This window comes from Pseudophryne corroboree, chromosome 10 (assembly GCF_028390025.1).
Source record: "Pseudophryne corroboree isolate aPseCor3 chromosome 10, aPseCor3.hap2, whole genome shotgun sequence".
Classification (NCBI taxonomy): Eukaryota; Metazoa; Chordata; class Amphibia; order Anura; family Myobatrachidae; genus Pseudophryne; species Pseudophryne corroboree.
Window position 1 is genome coordinate 351,375,205 of NC_086453.1, and position 17,954 is coordinate 351,393,158.

The following is a 17,954-nucleotide window of genomic DNA, read 5'->3' on the forward strand; positions in this document are numbered from 1 at the left end:
CTGATGATACTGAAATCTACCTTTCCTCTCTGGACATTTCCCCTTTCTTTCCTCACTCGTATCTCCAACTGTCTCTCTGCTAATTCTTCCTGGATGTCCCAGCGCTTTCTTAAACTTAACATGTCTAAGACTGCGTTGATCATCTTCCCACCCTCCCGTATAATCTCACCTACCACAATCTCACTATCTATAGATGGCACCACTATCTCCTCTTGCCCCCTAGTATGCTATCTTGGAGTAATCTTTGACTCCTTCCTCACCTTCAAATCATATATTCAGTACCTCTCGCAGTCCTGCTGTTTCCATCTCAAAAATATTTCTTACATCAGACCCTTTCTCACCCTTGATGATACTAAGACCATCATCCTCTCAATGGTCATCTCCAGATTGGACTACTGTAATCTCCTCCTATCTGGCCTCCTTGACTACTGCCTATGTCCACTCCAATCTAACCTCAATGCTGCAACCTGGCTCATCTTCCTTTCCAAACGTGCTATAGTAAGTCTGCCTCACCTCTCTTACAAGCCCTACACTGCCTACTCTTTTCCTACAGAATCCAAATCAAGCTTCTCACACTCACTTACAAAGCCTTCACCCATTCCTCTCCCATTTACATCGCTGACCTTATCTCCCTCCTCCCTGACCACCTCTCATCTATTGATTACTTCCAATCTCACCTCCAAGATTTTGCACACGCTGCTCCCTATCTCTGGAATTCTCTACCTCTCTCCATCAGATTCTCCACAAGACTTCAAACAGTCTCTCATGATCCACTTCTTCATCAAACTAAGCCATCTCTTATCCTAACACTCTGCTCCATGCTCACTGTCTACCCCATCTGGGTCACCCCTGTCTGTCTGCCATATCCCTTTAGAATGTAAGCTTACAAGAGCAGGGCCCTCTTCCCTCATGTGCTTTCCCAGACTATCTTCTACTCCATACTCCCTACAACGTCACCTAACCTGCTAACCTTAGCCTTATTTCTGTGTCATATGCACTGATGTAGCAATGTTTATATACCACGTATTTGTCTTGCATTGTCTTGTACTGTAAGTCGCTGTTTTATTGTTTTGCTCATGTGATGCTCATAATGGAGCTTCACTCTGAACTTGCAAAACCGCTATTTTTGATCTTTAAGGATTCAGTAATATCAGGTTCCCAAAGACTGGCGTATAGCGGAAGTAGTGCCTATATTCAAAAAGGGAAGTAAAGCTGAACCAGGTAATTATAGACCAGTTAGTCTTACATCTATAGTGGGGAAAGTATTGGAAGGTATTCTAAGAGATAGTATTCAGAAGTTCCTTGAAGTCAATAAGGTCATTAAAAGGAATCAACATGGGTTTATGAAGGACAGATCCTGTCAAACCAATTTACTTGGCTTTTATGAAACAGTAAGCGCAAACCTAGATCAGGGTAAAGAGGTGGATGTAATCTTTTTAGATTTTGCCAAAGCATTCGACACTGTACCACACATGAGACTTATCTACAAGCTACAAGAATCAGGGCTAGGAAGAACAATATGCACTTTGGTCAAAAACTGGTTAGATAATAGGGAGCAGCGCGTTGTGGTTAATGGATCTTTTTCAACTTGGACTGAAGTGCTAAGTGGTGTGCCGCAAGGCTCAGTATTAGGACCGCTATTGTTCAATATTTTCATTAACGACCTAACAGAAGTCTAGAAAGCATGGTGTCAATTTTAGCAGATGATACCAAATTGTGTAAAGTTATAAATGCGGAGGGGGATGCTGAGTCGCTTCAGAACGACTTAGTTAAATAAGAAGCTTGGGCAGCGAAATGAAGAATGCGCTTCAATACAGACAAGTGTAAGGTAATGCACTGTGGTAACAAGAACAAAAATAACACCTACCTACTAAATGGGGTAAAATTAGGGGATTCTGTACTGGAAAAGGACTTAGGTGTCCTCATAGATAGCAAACTAAGCAGTAGTACCCAAAGTAGGACTGCAGCAAAGAAGGCTAATAAGATATTAGCATGCATAAAACGGGGAATTGATGCTAGGGACGAGAGTATTATACTCCCGTTATATAAATCACTTGTGAGGCCACACCTTGAATACTGTGTACAATTCTGGGCACCTTACTACAAAAAGGATATCCTGGAGCTAGAAAAGGTTCAAAGGCGGGCGACCAAACTAATTAAGGGTATGGAGACGCTGGAATACGAGGAAAGGCTTGCAAGGCTAGGCATGTTTACACTGGAAAAGAGGAGATTAAGCGGGGACATGATCAACATTTACAAATATATAAGGGGACATTATACAGATCTTGCGCAGGACCTGTTTTTGGTTAGATCAACACAGAGAACTCGTGGACACTCGCTCAAGTTAGAGGAGAGGAGATTCCGCACAATACGGCGTAAAGGCTTTTTTACGGTAAGGACGATACGTGTTTGGAATTCCCTGCCTGAGGGAGTTGTAATGGCAGACTCAGTCAACACCTTTAAGAATGGGTTAGATAAATTCCTAATGGATAAGGATATCCAGGGTTACGGGGCATAGTCACGCACTATGGTTATTATAAAAAAGAGGGGTAAAACGTAACGGCACTCATCAACTTCAGTCAAAATTTTCTACAAAATAATCGTGCATAGGAGACCACAAATAGGTTGAACTCGATGGACAATTGTCTTTTTTCAACCTTAGATACTATGTTACTATGTTTATGTACTTTGTTAAGCTCTGTGGTGCCCTATAAATAAAGGATAATAATTATATAGGTATCTACATACTTCGTTGAACCTGCCAACTTATGACATCATCATCATCATCATCATCATCATTTTGAGACCCATTATCAACGACACAGTCAAACATGTCTACTAGCAGTGTGCAATTGATTACAATGTATCCAATGGGGAATAATAGGTAGCAGCACACCGTCAATGTATATCAGTTCGATGGATCTGGGGGTCACTTATAAAGATCAAATTTCTAATTTGACCCAAATTTTTCTGCTGGAAATTGTTTTACTATAAGGAATCTATAGTAAACCACACAGAAGTTTCCTCATAACCTTCATAATTTTTCATTAAAAAAAATCAGGTAATAGAAATTATATATGGATTATAGTAGCCATAAATTTGCTGAGCAAATTACAGTACATCAGTGATATTTGGCGGGCTGAAAGGGTTTGGGTACAAAATGTCTACAGTTATAATTAACATTTTATCCTGGTGGCCCAGCAGTGACTCGTCTTCTGGTGGCTGCAGCGGGTCCCGTGGTTCCATAGGTGTCTTCAAGGTCTCGTTTTTCATGTGACCACTACTTTCAGGTCAGACCTAAGTATTTGTACCCTACCCTTAACCTTAATCCTACCCCTAATCCTCCATCTAGTGCCTAACTTAGGTCTCTGCCCATCTCCTCTGACTAACCTTAACCCCCCCTCCCTCGCAGCATAACCCTAACCCTTCCACCCACAGCCTAACCCTAATGCAGACATTGTGAGAGTGTCAACATTTCACCTGTTGAGATTCTGATCATGTCAAAATGTTGCCTGTCTGCACAATTACTGTCAACATTGTGGTTTTGACATTTTGACTGTCGTCATTAAAAGTGTTGTTATTTTGACTACATCCCGGTAAAGAATTACTCAGACATCATAAAGACATCTGAGACTCTTTAACCACATACTGTAACTACTGTAGGGATATCTGCAGACCCCATATTTTGGTTTTGGTTCTAATTCATCGATATTCAATATGTTTTGGTTTTGGCAAAACCAACCGGAAGTGTTTTTGTTTGGTTAAAAATCAATTTAAAAAAACAATATTCATAGATAATAATTGATAAAATCAGCTAAAATCATGTAATTGTAATCTAAAACCTGAATTTCTAACCACAGCAAGATCCAAAGCGGGTTTAGGCCCTCATTCCGAGTTGTTCGCTCGTTATTTTTCTTCGCTTCGTAGCGATTTGTCGCAAACTGCGCATGCGCAATGTTCGCAGTGCGGCTGCGCCAAGTAAATTTGCTCAAAAGTTTGGTATTTTACTCACGCGTTACAAGGTTTTTTCATCGTTCTGCTGATCGTAGTGTGATTGACAGGAAGTGGGTGTTTCTGGGCGGAAACAGGACGTTTTATGGGAGTGTGTGAAAAAACGCTACCGTTTCTGGGAAAAACGCGGGAGTGGCTGGAGAAACGGGGGAGTGTCTGGGCGAACGCTGGGTGTGTTTGTGACGTCAAACCAGGAACGAAAAGGACTGAACTGATCGCACTGGAGGAGTCTCGAGCTACTCAGATACTGCTAAGAATTTTCTATTCGCTATTTTGCGAATCTTTCGTTCGCTATTCTGCTAAGCTAAGATTCACTCCCAGAGGGCGGCGGCTTAGCGTGTGCAATGCTGCTAAAAGCAGCTAACGAGCAAACAACTCGGAATGAGGGCCTTAGTTTGGTTCGGATCCACAAAATTCGTTTGGAGTTAGCTTTTTGGGATATTTTTATCCAAATACCATATGTCCCCAAAAGCATTAATTTTATAAATGATCAAATGACGTAAATAGCCATTTATTTCCGATACTGTATCATATTTTTTTTACAAATATAGTTAATTTAAAATAATCAACAATTTTCGTGATATAGTTATATAAAATATTTTAAATAGTTAACAAAACTTTATTGTGTTATACTGCACTATTGGGGTTATTCAGAGTTGTTAACAAACCAAAAAAGTTAGCAACTGGGCAAAACCATGCTGCATGTGCAGAGAGAGATAGATTTGGGTGGGGTGTGTTCAAACTAAAATCTAAGTTGCAGTGTAAAAATAAAGCAGCCAGTATTTACCCTGCACAGAAACAATATAACCCACCCAAATCTAACTCTCTCTGCACATGTTACATCTGCCCCACCTGCAGTGCAACATGGTTTTGCCCAATTGCTACAGCAAGTTATTTGGTTTGTTAACAACTCTGAATAATCCCCTGTATGTAGAGTTAACAAAGCTATGATGTTTTTTGTTAATTGTATTAATTGTATGAAACTACTTCTTGCAGGACTTCATAGTCTTGCAAGAAGAGAGGCCCCAGAAGCAGGGCCTGGACATAACTGAAGCAGGGAGCTCAGGTTGTGGGCAGTCATGTTAGGATCACAATCAGTCTGCTTGGTCATGGAGTGTGGCTCGCAACTGCCCTGAGACCTGTGAGGTCCGGCTGCAGGAAGATTGTCTTCCTGCAGTTACAAATGTATATTCCTGTTAGGATAGCACTTCTTCGTGGATGAGATGGAATAAGGGGACCTGTGGGATCTGATGGTGGGAAAGGTTCAGCACTGACACCTGAGCCCAGTTACTGCTTGAAGGTTACCTACCAGTAGCCGCCAATGGGCATTTCTGACATGGTTACAACAAGTGCGATCGTGTCTTGAAAAGATCTGCTCGGCATGGTCACATCTTATACAATGACACCAGGCAAAGGGTTAATCAACTAAAGTCCAATAAACTGCAAAACTTCAGTTATACATTTGAATCATTTTTATTAAGGTTTAGCATTTGGAATTTGATAGGAAGAATTGTTACATTTATGTTGCATAGAAACATACAGATAAGAATCACTTGGCTCATCTAGTCTGATCATGTACACACACACTTACACACTAGGGTTATTTTTTGTAGGTAGACAATTAACGTAACAGTATATTTTTGGAGTGTGGGAGGAAACCGGAGTACCCGGAGGAAACCCACGTAAGTACGGGGAGAATATACAAACTCCACACAGTTAGGGCCATGGTGGGAATGGAACCCATGACCTCAATGCTGTGAGGCAGTAACCCTAACCATTACACGTTCTTTACTGCCACCCATAGGCGTGTGCAGGAAGTGACATAGGGGTGCTGCTATGGGACTTCCCCCTGAGCTGCCTTCCCTCCCCTCTCCAGGACATAGACTGCTTTCCTGGGTGGCTCCGGTGAGCAGTCTTTGTCCTAGAGCAGGGGGTAAAGGAGGTGGTCTGTGACCCATCAGAGTGGGGAAGTCCCATAGCGGTACACCTGTGTCAGATCCTGCAAACGCCTACGCTGCCCTCTATTTGCTTCCCAGCTTAATTCTTTCTGTGAGCCACGATAACAACAAGTGCACTATAGTCAATAGCATCACTCACTGCTGTTCTATTTTGGACTGCACAGTGGTCAATAATGAACCCTTCATCAGCGAGAACTTGTCTTACAAAGTTCTCATCATATTTAAATACATGTATCTTGTCCTGGCCAATTTTAATATAAGTATTATTGAGAGACCCCACCAATATCAGGGTTCCATCAGGTTTTAGCAGCTTGATAAATTTCCTGATATTCCTTATATAATCATCTTTGTCTTTGTTGATGAGGTCTAGCAGCCATGCACTGATGACACAGTCTGCTGGTGGGAGCACCTCTGGGTCTGTGATATTCTCTTTGTTGAAGTCACATTTTATGATCTTTGTTATTGCCGTCTTCAATGTTACGTCTTCGCCCTGACACTGGTCACTGTAATATACAAACACAATAAGGTTCCTTTTGGATCTAGAACTAGCCAATCACACACGTGGATCAGATACAGGCCGGGATGTAATGAAGTCTGACTTCTGTGGCTATGCGGGATGCCGGTTAAACTCAGATGTTTTTTTTTTAAAAGGTCAATCATGTACGAGGCTAAACCATGTCTTGTACATTATTTCTCCTTTAAAAAAGAAAGGTCAGAGTTTGGCCGGCATCCCACATAGCCACCGAAGTCGGACATCATTACATCCGGCCCATAACCTATATTATGGGCTGCAACATTTAAAGTAACAGGAGATTCATGTAATCTGTTAACTTCAAACTACAGATCTACTCAGCTGAGCATACAGCTGTAACCACCTTTCATCAGTGGAAAACTTTATCCAGGGCAAAATAAGGGATTATAGAGCATGAAAAAAACAAACCCATATTATATATATATATATATATATATATATATAGAGAGAGAGAGAGAGAGAGAGAGAGAGAGAGATTCCAGGTACTAGGCGGCACTCGGAGACTTCTTAGGCAATCAGTAAATGTGCATAAGAGCCCCGTGTGGCGTGGTTTATTCATAACGTTTCGGGGATAGTTTCCCCTTCTTCAGACAAAGCTTACAGTGACAAACAGTGCATTTATATACATAACGGACTTACCCCCTCCCCGTCTGCTCCAGTGGGCTCCCTGGAGCAGACGGGGAGGGGGTAGCGGGCACTTCCGGACGCGGCTGGACCCGTCGCGCCGGAAGTGACATCCCCCGTCCGGCGTCTGAGGCCATGGCAACCCGCTGTAAACAAACAGGGAGCAGTGTAAAGAACGTCCTCAGTGTGCATGAAACATATGAGCAGGGTCAATCCCCCCGCATACAGTGAATAAACAATCTTTAAAACGGTAGTGGCAGAATTGAACTGTAGGCAAGCGTGGCATACCGGACCCATACTGTCCAGCATGACACGCTCCCACATATCAACAGTAAAACAGCTCTAAACGTATTAGCACTGTTTAAATAGTGAATGATGTCTCAAAGGACATGTGATGTGTAGACATAATCTACATACGTAAATATAGACAATAGTGGGTCCTAGTGTGCGCAGATGTTGGCAGCCCACTGAGACAATGTACGAAGAGGCTATCCCCACAGCCCCCAATGTGACAATCTATGGGAAAAAAAGGAGTACAAAGCTTTGTAGGCGCTAACAAATATAATAACAAAAGGATTGTATACGTTCCTTTAAGAGAACTTGTGCCAAGACAAAACCAGGGTGTGTGGCCTTCCTTCTTCCTCTTAACGGCACTTCCTATGTTTTTTTTCATCAGTCGAACCTCTTCCATATATGTCGCATGTTAAAGGGACAGAGAGAGTCGCATAGTGTGATACAGTAAATTTAATGAACACTCTTTATATAAAACACATGCGATCCCCCTTCAGAAATCCTGAATGGTGAATCCAAAACAATTACCAGCTAAAAGACATAAATGCACTAAAAGAATCTTAAAATCCAAAACGTCCTCCTCCCACAGATAACACTCAGAATTTTGGGAACAGCTTAGGTGATGATAGGATTTGCTTAATTACCAGAGATCCCTGGAAATCAGACAGAAGATGAAATTACAGTTGGCGACCCGGAACCGCTCACTGGACCTCTGATTTCTCCTGGCAAGAAGCAGACCCTCTGTCACCGTTGTTGTGCCCCACCAACGCGTTTCAACCCTTCACGTGGGTCTTTTTCAAGGTGCTGAGTGTATTGTTCCCTGTGGAACTGATATTTAAACCCCATGTGTCCAATCAGATCCCAACCGGGTAATGTGGTCATTACACACAGCTGTGTGTATCATTGCTCCAATCCACACGGTTCTAGACGATCATGTGATCTAACTCCGACTCCCTGTAGTCATGGAAACCGCCTAACACCAGACCCGCGATGATGACGTCAGCGCTAACCGCCGCGTCTCCATGGTAACCCTCCTCACGGGAACCTGTGTCTCTCTCTTGCGGAAGTCTGTTGTTTGCGGCGCGTCACTTCCTCCTGTGTCCGGTTGCCATGGTGCCCGTAAACGGATGTCACAGAATCTCCCCGCAAGGCTATTCTTCAATTCAGTAGCTGTAGTCCGTTACGTCACTTCCTCCTTCGTATTGTTGCCATGGTATCTATACAACAGAAGTTCTCCCCGTATAGCTTGGTTATAGGACAGTTGTCATGGTGATAATCCGCAGTCATAGACGTTCTTTTCCAAATGCTATTATTGCAAATGGTTTTAGTGGATGCTGCTCCTCCATATTTACATAAACTCCATATCTTGATAAAACCACTCCTTCTACTTAGTCTCATATTCTGCAATATGGGTTTATGTAGTGTTTTTTCCCCCCTTGAATATAAAAGGAAAAGAAAGAAACAGAGGTATGTATCTTGGAAGGGAGAATGGGATATATCACTGCATATAACATTTCCCAACAAAAGGCATGCTTATCCCATTTTTCTACAGTTTCTATATGTGATATTGAACCGATGTAATATAATTATTTTAACCAATTATCAGTCATCATAAAAACCATTTTAGCTCAAAATCAGAATTGAGTCCATTTGGTTTCAAAGTATTGAGTTCATATATGGTCTGCATCTCCACTTTTGCCAGCTGTGTCCCTGTATCTCTTTGGCGACAGTGCCCCTCAACTAATTTGATCCCTGCGAACCTTCTAATGTGTTCAGTTGAGCAGTTGTGTTTGCTCTTGAAGTGGCTGGATAATGAATGTGTATCGAGACCTTTTCTTATGTTTCGAAGATGTTCTCCCAAGCGGGTTTTTAATGGTCTGGACGTTCTACCCACATAGACCAGCTTGCAGGAGCATTCTATTATGTAAATAACGTTTCTGCTGTTACATGTCATGAATTTCTCTATTTTGATTTTGACCCCATTCAATTCTATTATCTCAAATTTCCTCTGTTCGCTTTTTATATTTCTGCATCCCAGACAACTTCCGCATCGATGGAATCCTTTTGTCCGGATGCTATTCTACACGTGTAGATGGGCAGGACAAATTTCAATGGGCTTTCATTACAGGTTACAATTCACAGCATAAGGCAGTAGAAAAATCATTTCATAAACATTGGAAAATTCTCAAAAAGGATCCGATTTTAGGTAAAACTATACCAGAGAAACCGGTCTTTATCTACAAGAAAGCAGCAAATATAGGGAATAAAGTAGTGAGAAGCATGCATCCTGGGGCACCAGTAAGGAATAGCATCCGGACAAAAGGATTCCATCGATGCGGAAGTTGTCTGGGATGCAGAAATATAAAAAGCGAACAGAGGAAATTTGAGATAATAGAATTGAATGGGGTCAAAATCAAAATAGAGAAATTCATGACATGTAACAGCAGAAACGTTATTTACATAATAGAATGCTCCTGCAAGCTGGTCTATGTGGGTAGAACGTCCAGACCATTAAAAACCCGCTTGGGAGAACATCTTCGAAACATAAGAAAAGGTCTCGATACACATTCATTATCCAGCCACTTCAAGAGCAAACACAACTGCTCAACTGAACACATTAGAAGGTTCGCAGGGATCAAATTAGTTGAGGGGCACTGTCGCCAAAGAGATACAGGGACACAGCTGGCAAAAGTGGAGATGCAGACCATATATGAACTCAATACTTTGAAACCAAATGGACTCAATTCTGATTTTGAGCTAAAATGGTTTTTATGATGACTGATAATTGGTTAAAATAATTATATTACATCGGTTCAATATCACATATAGAAACTGTAGAAAAATGGGATAAGCATGCCTTTTGTTGGGAAATGTTATATGCATTGATATATCCCATTCTCCCTTCCAAGATACATACCTCTGTTTCTTTCTTTTCCTTTTATATTCAAGGGGGAAAAAAACACTACATAAACCCATATTGCAGAATATGAGACTAAGTAGAAGGAGTGGTTTTATAAAGATATGGAGTTTATGTAAATATGGAGGAGCAGCATCCACTAAAACCATTTGCAATAATAGCATTTGGAAAAGAACGTCTATGACTGCGGATTATCACCATGACAACTGTCCTATAACCAAGCTATACGGGGAGAACTTCTGTTGTATAGATACCATGGCAACAATACGAAGGAGGAAGTGACGTAACGGACTACAGCTACTGAATTGAAGAATAGCCTTGCGGGGAGATTCTGTGACATCCGTTTACGGGCACCATGGCAACCGAACACAGGAGGAAGTGACGCGCCGCAAACAACAGACTTCCGCAAGAGAGAGACACAGGTTCCCGTGAGGAGGGTTACCATGGAGACGCGGCGGTTAGCGCTGACGTCATCATCGCGGGTCTGGTGTTAGGCGGTTTCCATGACTACAGGGAGCCGGAGTTAGATCACATGATCGTCTAGAACCGTGTGGATTGGAGCAATGATACAAACAGCTGTGTGTAATGACCACATTACCCGGTTGGGATCTGATTGGACACATGGGGTTTAAATATCAGTTCCACAGGGAACAATACACTCAGCACCTTGAAAAAGACCCACGTGAAGGGTTGAAACGCGTTGGTGGGGCACAACAACGGTGACAGAGGGTCTGCTTCTTGCCAGGAGAAATCAGAGGTCCAGTGAGCGGTTCCGGGTCGCCAACTGTAATTTCATCTTCTGTCTGATTTCCAGGGATCTCTGGTAATTAAGCAAATCCTATCATCACCTAAGCTGTTCCCAAAATTCTGAGTGTTATCTGTGGGAGGAGGACGTTTTGGATTTTAAGATTCTTTTAGTGCATTTATGTCTTTTAGCTGGTAATTGTTTTGGATTCACCATTCAGGATTTCTGAAGGGGGATCGCATGTGTTTTATATAAAGAGTGTTCATTAAATTTACTGTATCACACTATGCGACTCTCTCTGTCCCTTTAACATGCGACATATATGGAAGAGGTTCGACTGATGAAAAAAAACATAGGAAGTGCCGTTAAGAGGAAGAAGGAAGGCCACACACCCTGGTTTTGTCTTGGCACAAGTTCTCTTAAAGGAACGTATACAATCCTTTTGTTATTATATTTGTTAGCGCCTACAAAGCTTTGTACTCCTTTTTTTCCCATAATCTACATACGTGACATTGCACAATACCACATATTACAATTAAACATTCAACATACGTGTGGATACAAATTATCTATTATCTCCTAATTCCCCACAGGGATGTTTTGGCACCCCAAAAGAACCCTATGGTGCCCACTTACTCTACCTTTCTGTTTCAGAACAAAATTATTCTTAAATGTGGTGAATTCATTCTACGCTGATGTACCGCTGCCATCTAGTGGCCAATATGATAAAATACCTACCAATATCTATAAAATACCAAAATCTATAGAAAAATATACATGACTGTATTGCAAAACCTCTAGCCACCCAACATCCGACACCTGTGGTTAGATGAGCAGGTCCACATGTCAAGCCTAGCTCGTCCGGGGTACCTGATTCTCATTGGCCCTATACTAGGACAGCAGCTTTATAAAAAGTGACTTAGATTTAATGATTCATTTAAACCTCTGGGGGCCACACAATCGCGACGGAAAATCCATCTGGATTCTAGCTGTAAGAGTAATTTCCCCCTGTCCCCTCCACTGCAAGGTGCTGGAACATGGTCGATCGCTTTATATTTTAGACTGGCAAGATTGTGTTTGTGTGTTAAATAGTGGCGAGCGACCGGTTGGTCGCTATCGCCCGTGGCTAGGGCTGCTCGGATGGCTGACCTATGTTGGGTGAGACTTACCTTGAGTTGGCACTCCGTCTTCCCAACATAGTATAGCCCGCACGGGCAAATTATGACATATATTACGTATTTGCTTTTACACGTCAATGGCCACTTAATGCTGAATCTCTTCCCAGTGTGGAGGTGAGGAATAGAATCTCCAACTTCTAAGTATGAACAAGTTATACACCCTAAGCAGCGTAAACAGCCATTTTTCCGGCTGAGAAAATGTCTGGGAATCTGGCTGTCAAGAAAGCCGGTGACATCTGTTTTAACCTATAGATCTTTTATATTTTTTCCACGTGCATAACTTGTCCTAAGTCTACTTTTGTGAAAGCAACCTAAATCTGGATCTGTGAACACAATTTGCCAAAGCTCTTTCGCCTTTTTCAAAGTGCGGGGGCTTTGCGTGTTATATTCATTCACCCAGGTCACCGTATTGCCTTTACTGGGGGTCTGTGAGCGGGCCTTACTCTGAAAGTTAGCTAACGCTTTTTTGCGTGCCTTCAAAAGTTCCCCCATACAGTACCCCCTTTCCGAAATTTGTTTTGTCATGATATCCAATTGCTTATCGCTTATAATGGGGTTGCTATTATTCCTGCATACCCTTAAGAGTTGTGAATAGGGTAGGCCACAAATAGTAGCTTTCGGATGAAAACTATCTGCATGTAATACTGTGTTGCGGTCTGTGGGCTTGGTATATAAGGACGTGTGGATCTGACTCTCACTGAGTTCTATCTGGATGTCCAAAAAGTAGATTTTATGCTTATCTTTAGTGATGGTGAACTTTATGGGACTATCCGACTTATTCTGTTTGTCAATAATGTCTTCCAACTTGTCTTCCATCTTGTTGCCAAAATATCAGCAAGTCGTCTATATACCTCTAATATAGGCACAGTGAGTTGGAAATAGACAAATCCTCAAAAAAGAGCCCTTTCTTGACCTCCCATATAAAGCAATTGGCGAACGAGGGTGCGACGGAAGAACCCATCACACACCCCATTAGCTGTTGGCAATAACTACCATTAAACATAAAACAATTGTGTTCTAATGTAAAAGCTAGCAGTATCCGGAAAAGATCAATGTCTGGGCCCTGGTATGAACAATTACCTGTAATTAACTGTCTTACCGCTTCCAATCCTGCTCTGTGTGGTATAGACGTACACAAACTAGGTACATCCAATGTAACTAGTGTGGTGTCCTCGGGGACTACCTGCATGAGCCTTAGTTTCTCTAACAAGGTGCCTGTATCTTCAAAATGTGTAAACGTGTTTTGAATGCAGGTTTGCAAAAATGTATCAAGATACACCGCTACCGGCTCGCACAGAGACCCCCGAACCGAGACGATAGGTCTACCCGGGGGGCTCTGGCAGGGCCGAAACTAGGATTTTTGTCACCCGGGGCAAGGTAGTCATTTGACACCCCCCCCCCCCAAAAAAAAAAAAAAAATATATATATTTTTTTTTACAATAAATAAATAAAAAAAATAAAAAAAATAAACATTTTAAAATAAATAAATAAATGAATAAAAATATTATATATATATATATCTCTCTTTCAGAACTTTTTTACCTGAAAAATTGCCTTTTCTAACATAAATTTCATATCCAGGAAAAAGTGTCCCCATTTTACACAGTACGACAGGCAAGTGTCCCCATTTTACACATTGCGGCAGACAGGTGACCCCATTTTACACATTGCGGCAGACAGGTGTCCCCATTTTACACATTGCGGCAGGAAAAAGTGTCCCCATTTTACACATTGCGGCAGGAAAGTGTCCCCATTTTACACAGTACGGCAGGCAAGTGTCCCCATTTTACACATTGCGGCAGACAGGTGACCCCATTTTACACATTGCGGCAGACAGGTGTCCCCATTTTACACATTGCGGCAGGAAAAAGTGTCCCCATGTTACACATTGCGGCAGGCACGTGTCCCCATTTTACACAGTACGACAGGCAAGTGTCCCCATTTTACACATTGCGGCAGGAAAAAGTGTCCCCATTTTACACATTGCGGCAGGAAAAAGTGTCCCCATTTTACACATTGCGGCAGGAAAAAGTGTCCCCATTTTACACATTGCGGCAGGAAAAAGTGTCCCCATCTTACACATTGCGGCAGACAGGTCCCCATTTTACACATTCCGGCAGGTGGTGGGGAGAGGGAGGGAGAGAGAGAGAGAGAGAGGGAGGGAGAGGGGCTGACTTACATTTGAAGCGGTTCTCGCCGCTCTTCAGCCGCCTCTCCCTCCTCGTCTGCGCGGCTCCCCCTTCTCCCTCCTCCCGAGTGCCCAGCTCGGGGGGGGGGGCGGGGTTTCGTGGAATGACGCGTTTGCGTCGTGACGTCACGACGCAATCGCGTCATTCCGCGAAACCCCCCCCCCGAGCTGGGCACTCGGGAGGAGGGAGAAGGGGGTTTCAAAGTACAAAGAAGTGCCGCGCCGGGCGCCCCGTGCGGTTGCACGGCTCGCCCGCCGCAAGAAACGGCACTGGCGCATAGGGAGAGGGTGCTAGGGGGTCTCGGCGCCCCCTCCAATCCGGCGCCCAGGTCGCCTGCCCCCCTAGCCCCCCCCTAGTTTTGGCCCTGGGCTCTACACGTTCTTGTGTATCTTGGGTAGCGTGTAAAAAATCTGTAAAATGGGATAAGCAGTAGACAACTTTTCACAAATAACCTGGGACAGTAAGCCATCATCTTTTGCTTGTTTTAAGATGGCGTCTAATTTGTGTTTGTAAGCCTGTGTGGGATCATGATCGAGCCTGCAATATGTTGCAGAATCACTCAGTAACCAAGTGCACTCTGCAACATATGCTGCCGTGTCCTGTATTACAATCGAGCCCCCCTTATCAGCTGATCTCACAATAATGTCTTTTCGACTTTGTAGCTGAGTGAGGGCTCCTCGCTAATCCCAGGACAGGCTGTGTCTAATAGGCACTTCATCCATGTCCATGCTGTTCTCCATCAGCCTATGAAATGTTTTTAACGAGGCGTTGGATGACTGGGGTTCAAACTTTGATCTTTGGCCCAACCTTTGAATTCTAGTGGGCAAAATTTCCATTGTGCCTGCAGGATGTTTGAAGAAATGTTCTTTCAACATGAGGGATCTGTGTAACTTAGATGTGTCGGCTTTCCATTTAAAACGGTCTGGTCTGCCCGAGTGCTTACCCCCAAAGGGGTCATCGTGGCTGTCAGGTTGGCTGGGTTATGGCTCTGATCTTCTGATTTACTGGCCCGAGGAAGAGGCCCATGCGCAGGGGGGGCCAGTCGCGGAGGAAGGCAGGGAAGAAAGACGGGGAGAAACAAGTAAATGCCATTTTCAACTTGTCCTCACATGTCCTTACTGCTCAAGAACAGCAGTTATTGAGTAAAGGACTGTCATTCATTCCTACGAACAGACCAGACCGTTTTAAATGGAAAGTCGACACGTATAAGTTACACAGATCCCTCAAGTTGAAAGAACATTTCTTCAAACATCCTGCAGGCACAATGTAAAATTTGCCCACTAGGATTCAAAGGTTGGGCCAAAGCTTAAAGTTTGAACCCCAGTCATCCAACGCCTCGTTAAAAACATTTCATAGGCTGATGGAGAACAGCATGGACATGGATGAAGGGCCTATTAGACACAACCTGTCCTGGGAGGAGCGAGGAGCCCTCACTCAGCTACAAAGTCGGAAAGACATTATTGTGAGATCAGCTGATAAGGGGGGCTCAATTGTGATACAGGACACGGCAGCAGAGCCGGCCATAGGCATAGGCAAACTAGGCAATTGCCTAGGGCATTTGATATGCCTAGGGGCATCAGCAGCTTCTGCTGATTAAAATGATATGCAGCATGCCTATATTCTGTGTGTAGCATTTCATATGCAGATACAGCCACAGTCTCACACAGTATATAGGCATGCTGCGTATCATTTTAATCAGCAGAAGCTGCTTTTGCATCCTAGCCACATAGCAATGCAAATAAGATGCATTTTCATTAAAAAAAAATGTGCCTGACGCTAGCATTGAGGCAAGATTTATGAGGACACATCTGTATCCAAGCAGAGGCAGAGGTCACAGTGTTAGTGGCAGTGTGAGTGCTGTGTGCATGTGAGTGGGTTGGTTGTGCAGTAGTGTTCGGAATATGTGTAAGGAGCATTATGTGTGTCATGTAAAAATGCATTAATAATGTGCAACATATGTGTAAGGGGCACTATGTGTGTCATTATGTGTATAAGGGCATTAATAATGTGCGGCATATGTGTAACAGGGTACTGCTGTATGTGTGTCATTATGTGTATAGAGGCACTAATAATGTGCAGCAAATGTGTAGGGGGCACTATGTGTGTCGTTATGTGTATAAGGGCATTAATAATGTGTGGCATATGTGTAAGGGACATTATGTGTAAAGAGGCATTAATAAAGGTTGTCATAATGTGTAAGACGCATTATGTTTATAAGGACATTAATGATGTGTCTCATGATGTGTAAAGGGGCATTACTGTGTGGAATTATGTGTATAAATGCATTACTAATGTGTGGCATTATGTGTTTAAGGTGCTCTACTATGTGGCGTTGCGTATAGAAAGGGCATTACTGTGTCGTCTAATGTGAATAAAGAGCAATAGGGTGTGGTGTAATGTAAAAAAGGAGCAATTCAGTGTGATGTAATGTGAATAAGGAGCTCTACTGTGAGGAGTAATGTTTATAAGGTAAAGTGATATTACTGTGGGATGTAATGTGAATTATGGACACTATCGCATGATCAAATGTGAATAAAGTTGCAGTACTGTGTGGTGTAATTGGAATTGGGGCTACTATTGTGTGGCCATGCCCCTTGCCAGCAAAAGCACACCCCTTTTTGGGCTGTGCACCAAATGTGCGAACTGTTCCTATTTAAAATATAGGGGGTACAAACACCAAAATAAGGACTGTTATGGGTGAGGGGTGATGGTGCTGGGAAAGAGGTGCAAGGTCAGAGGCGGAACCAGCGGTTGTGCTAGGGGGCACCAGCCAAAATCTTGCCTAGGGCATCATATTGGTTAGGGCCGGCTCTGCACGGCAGCATATGTTGCAGAGTGCACTTGGTTACTGAGTGATTCTGCAACATATTGCAGGCTTGATCATGATCCCATACAGGCTTACAAACACAAATTAGACGCCATCTTAAAACAAGCAAAAGATGATGGCTTACTGTCCCAGGTTATTTGTGAAAAGTTGTCTACTGCTTATCCCATTTTACAGATTTTTTACACGCTACCCAAGATACACAAGAACGTGCAGAGCCCCCCGGGTAGACCTATCATCTTGGCCCGGGGGTCTCTGTGCGAGCCGGTAGCGGTGTATCTTGATACGTTTTTGCAACCCTGCATTCAAAACACGTTTACACATCTTAAAGATACAGGCAACTTGTTAGAGAAACTAAGGCTCATGCAGGTAGTCCCCGAGGACACCACACTAGTTACATTGGATGTAACTAGTTTGTGTACGTCTATATCACACAGAGCAGGATTGGAAGCGGTAAGACGGTTAATTGCAGGTAATTGTTCATACCAGGGCCCAGACATTGATCTTTTCCGGATACTGCTAGCTTTTACATTAGAACACAATTTTTTATGTTTAATGGTAGTTATTACCAACAGTTAACGGGGTGTGTGATGGGTTCTTCCGTCGCACCCTCGTTCGCCAATTGCTTTATATGGGAGGTCGAGAAAGGGCTCTTTTTTGAGGATTTGTCTATTTCCAACTCACT

The 17,954-nt window shown here is 43.0% G+C and overlaps 1 protein-coding gene across 1 annotated transcript in view; it reads right to left on the reverse strand.

Annotated features, from left to right (window-relative positions):
• Positions 1-5,904: 5,904 nt before the first annotated feature.
• Positions 5,905-17,954, reverse strand: part of LOC134966728 (nicotinamide N-methyltransferase-like) — a 150,945-nt gene continuing 138,895 nt past the window's right edge. Inside the window, exon 3 of the mRNA XM_063943713.1 lies at positions 5,905-6,472. Coding sequence (XP_063799783.1) covers positions 6,049-6,472 — 424 coding nt within the window. The 3' untranslated portion in view covers positions 5,905-6,048. The remainder of the gene's footprint in view (positions 6,473-17,954) is intronic.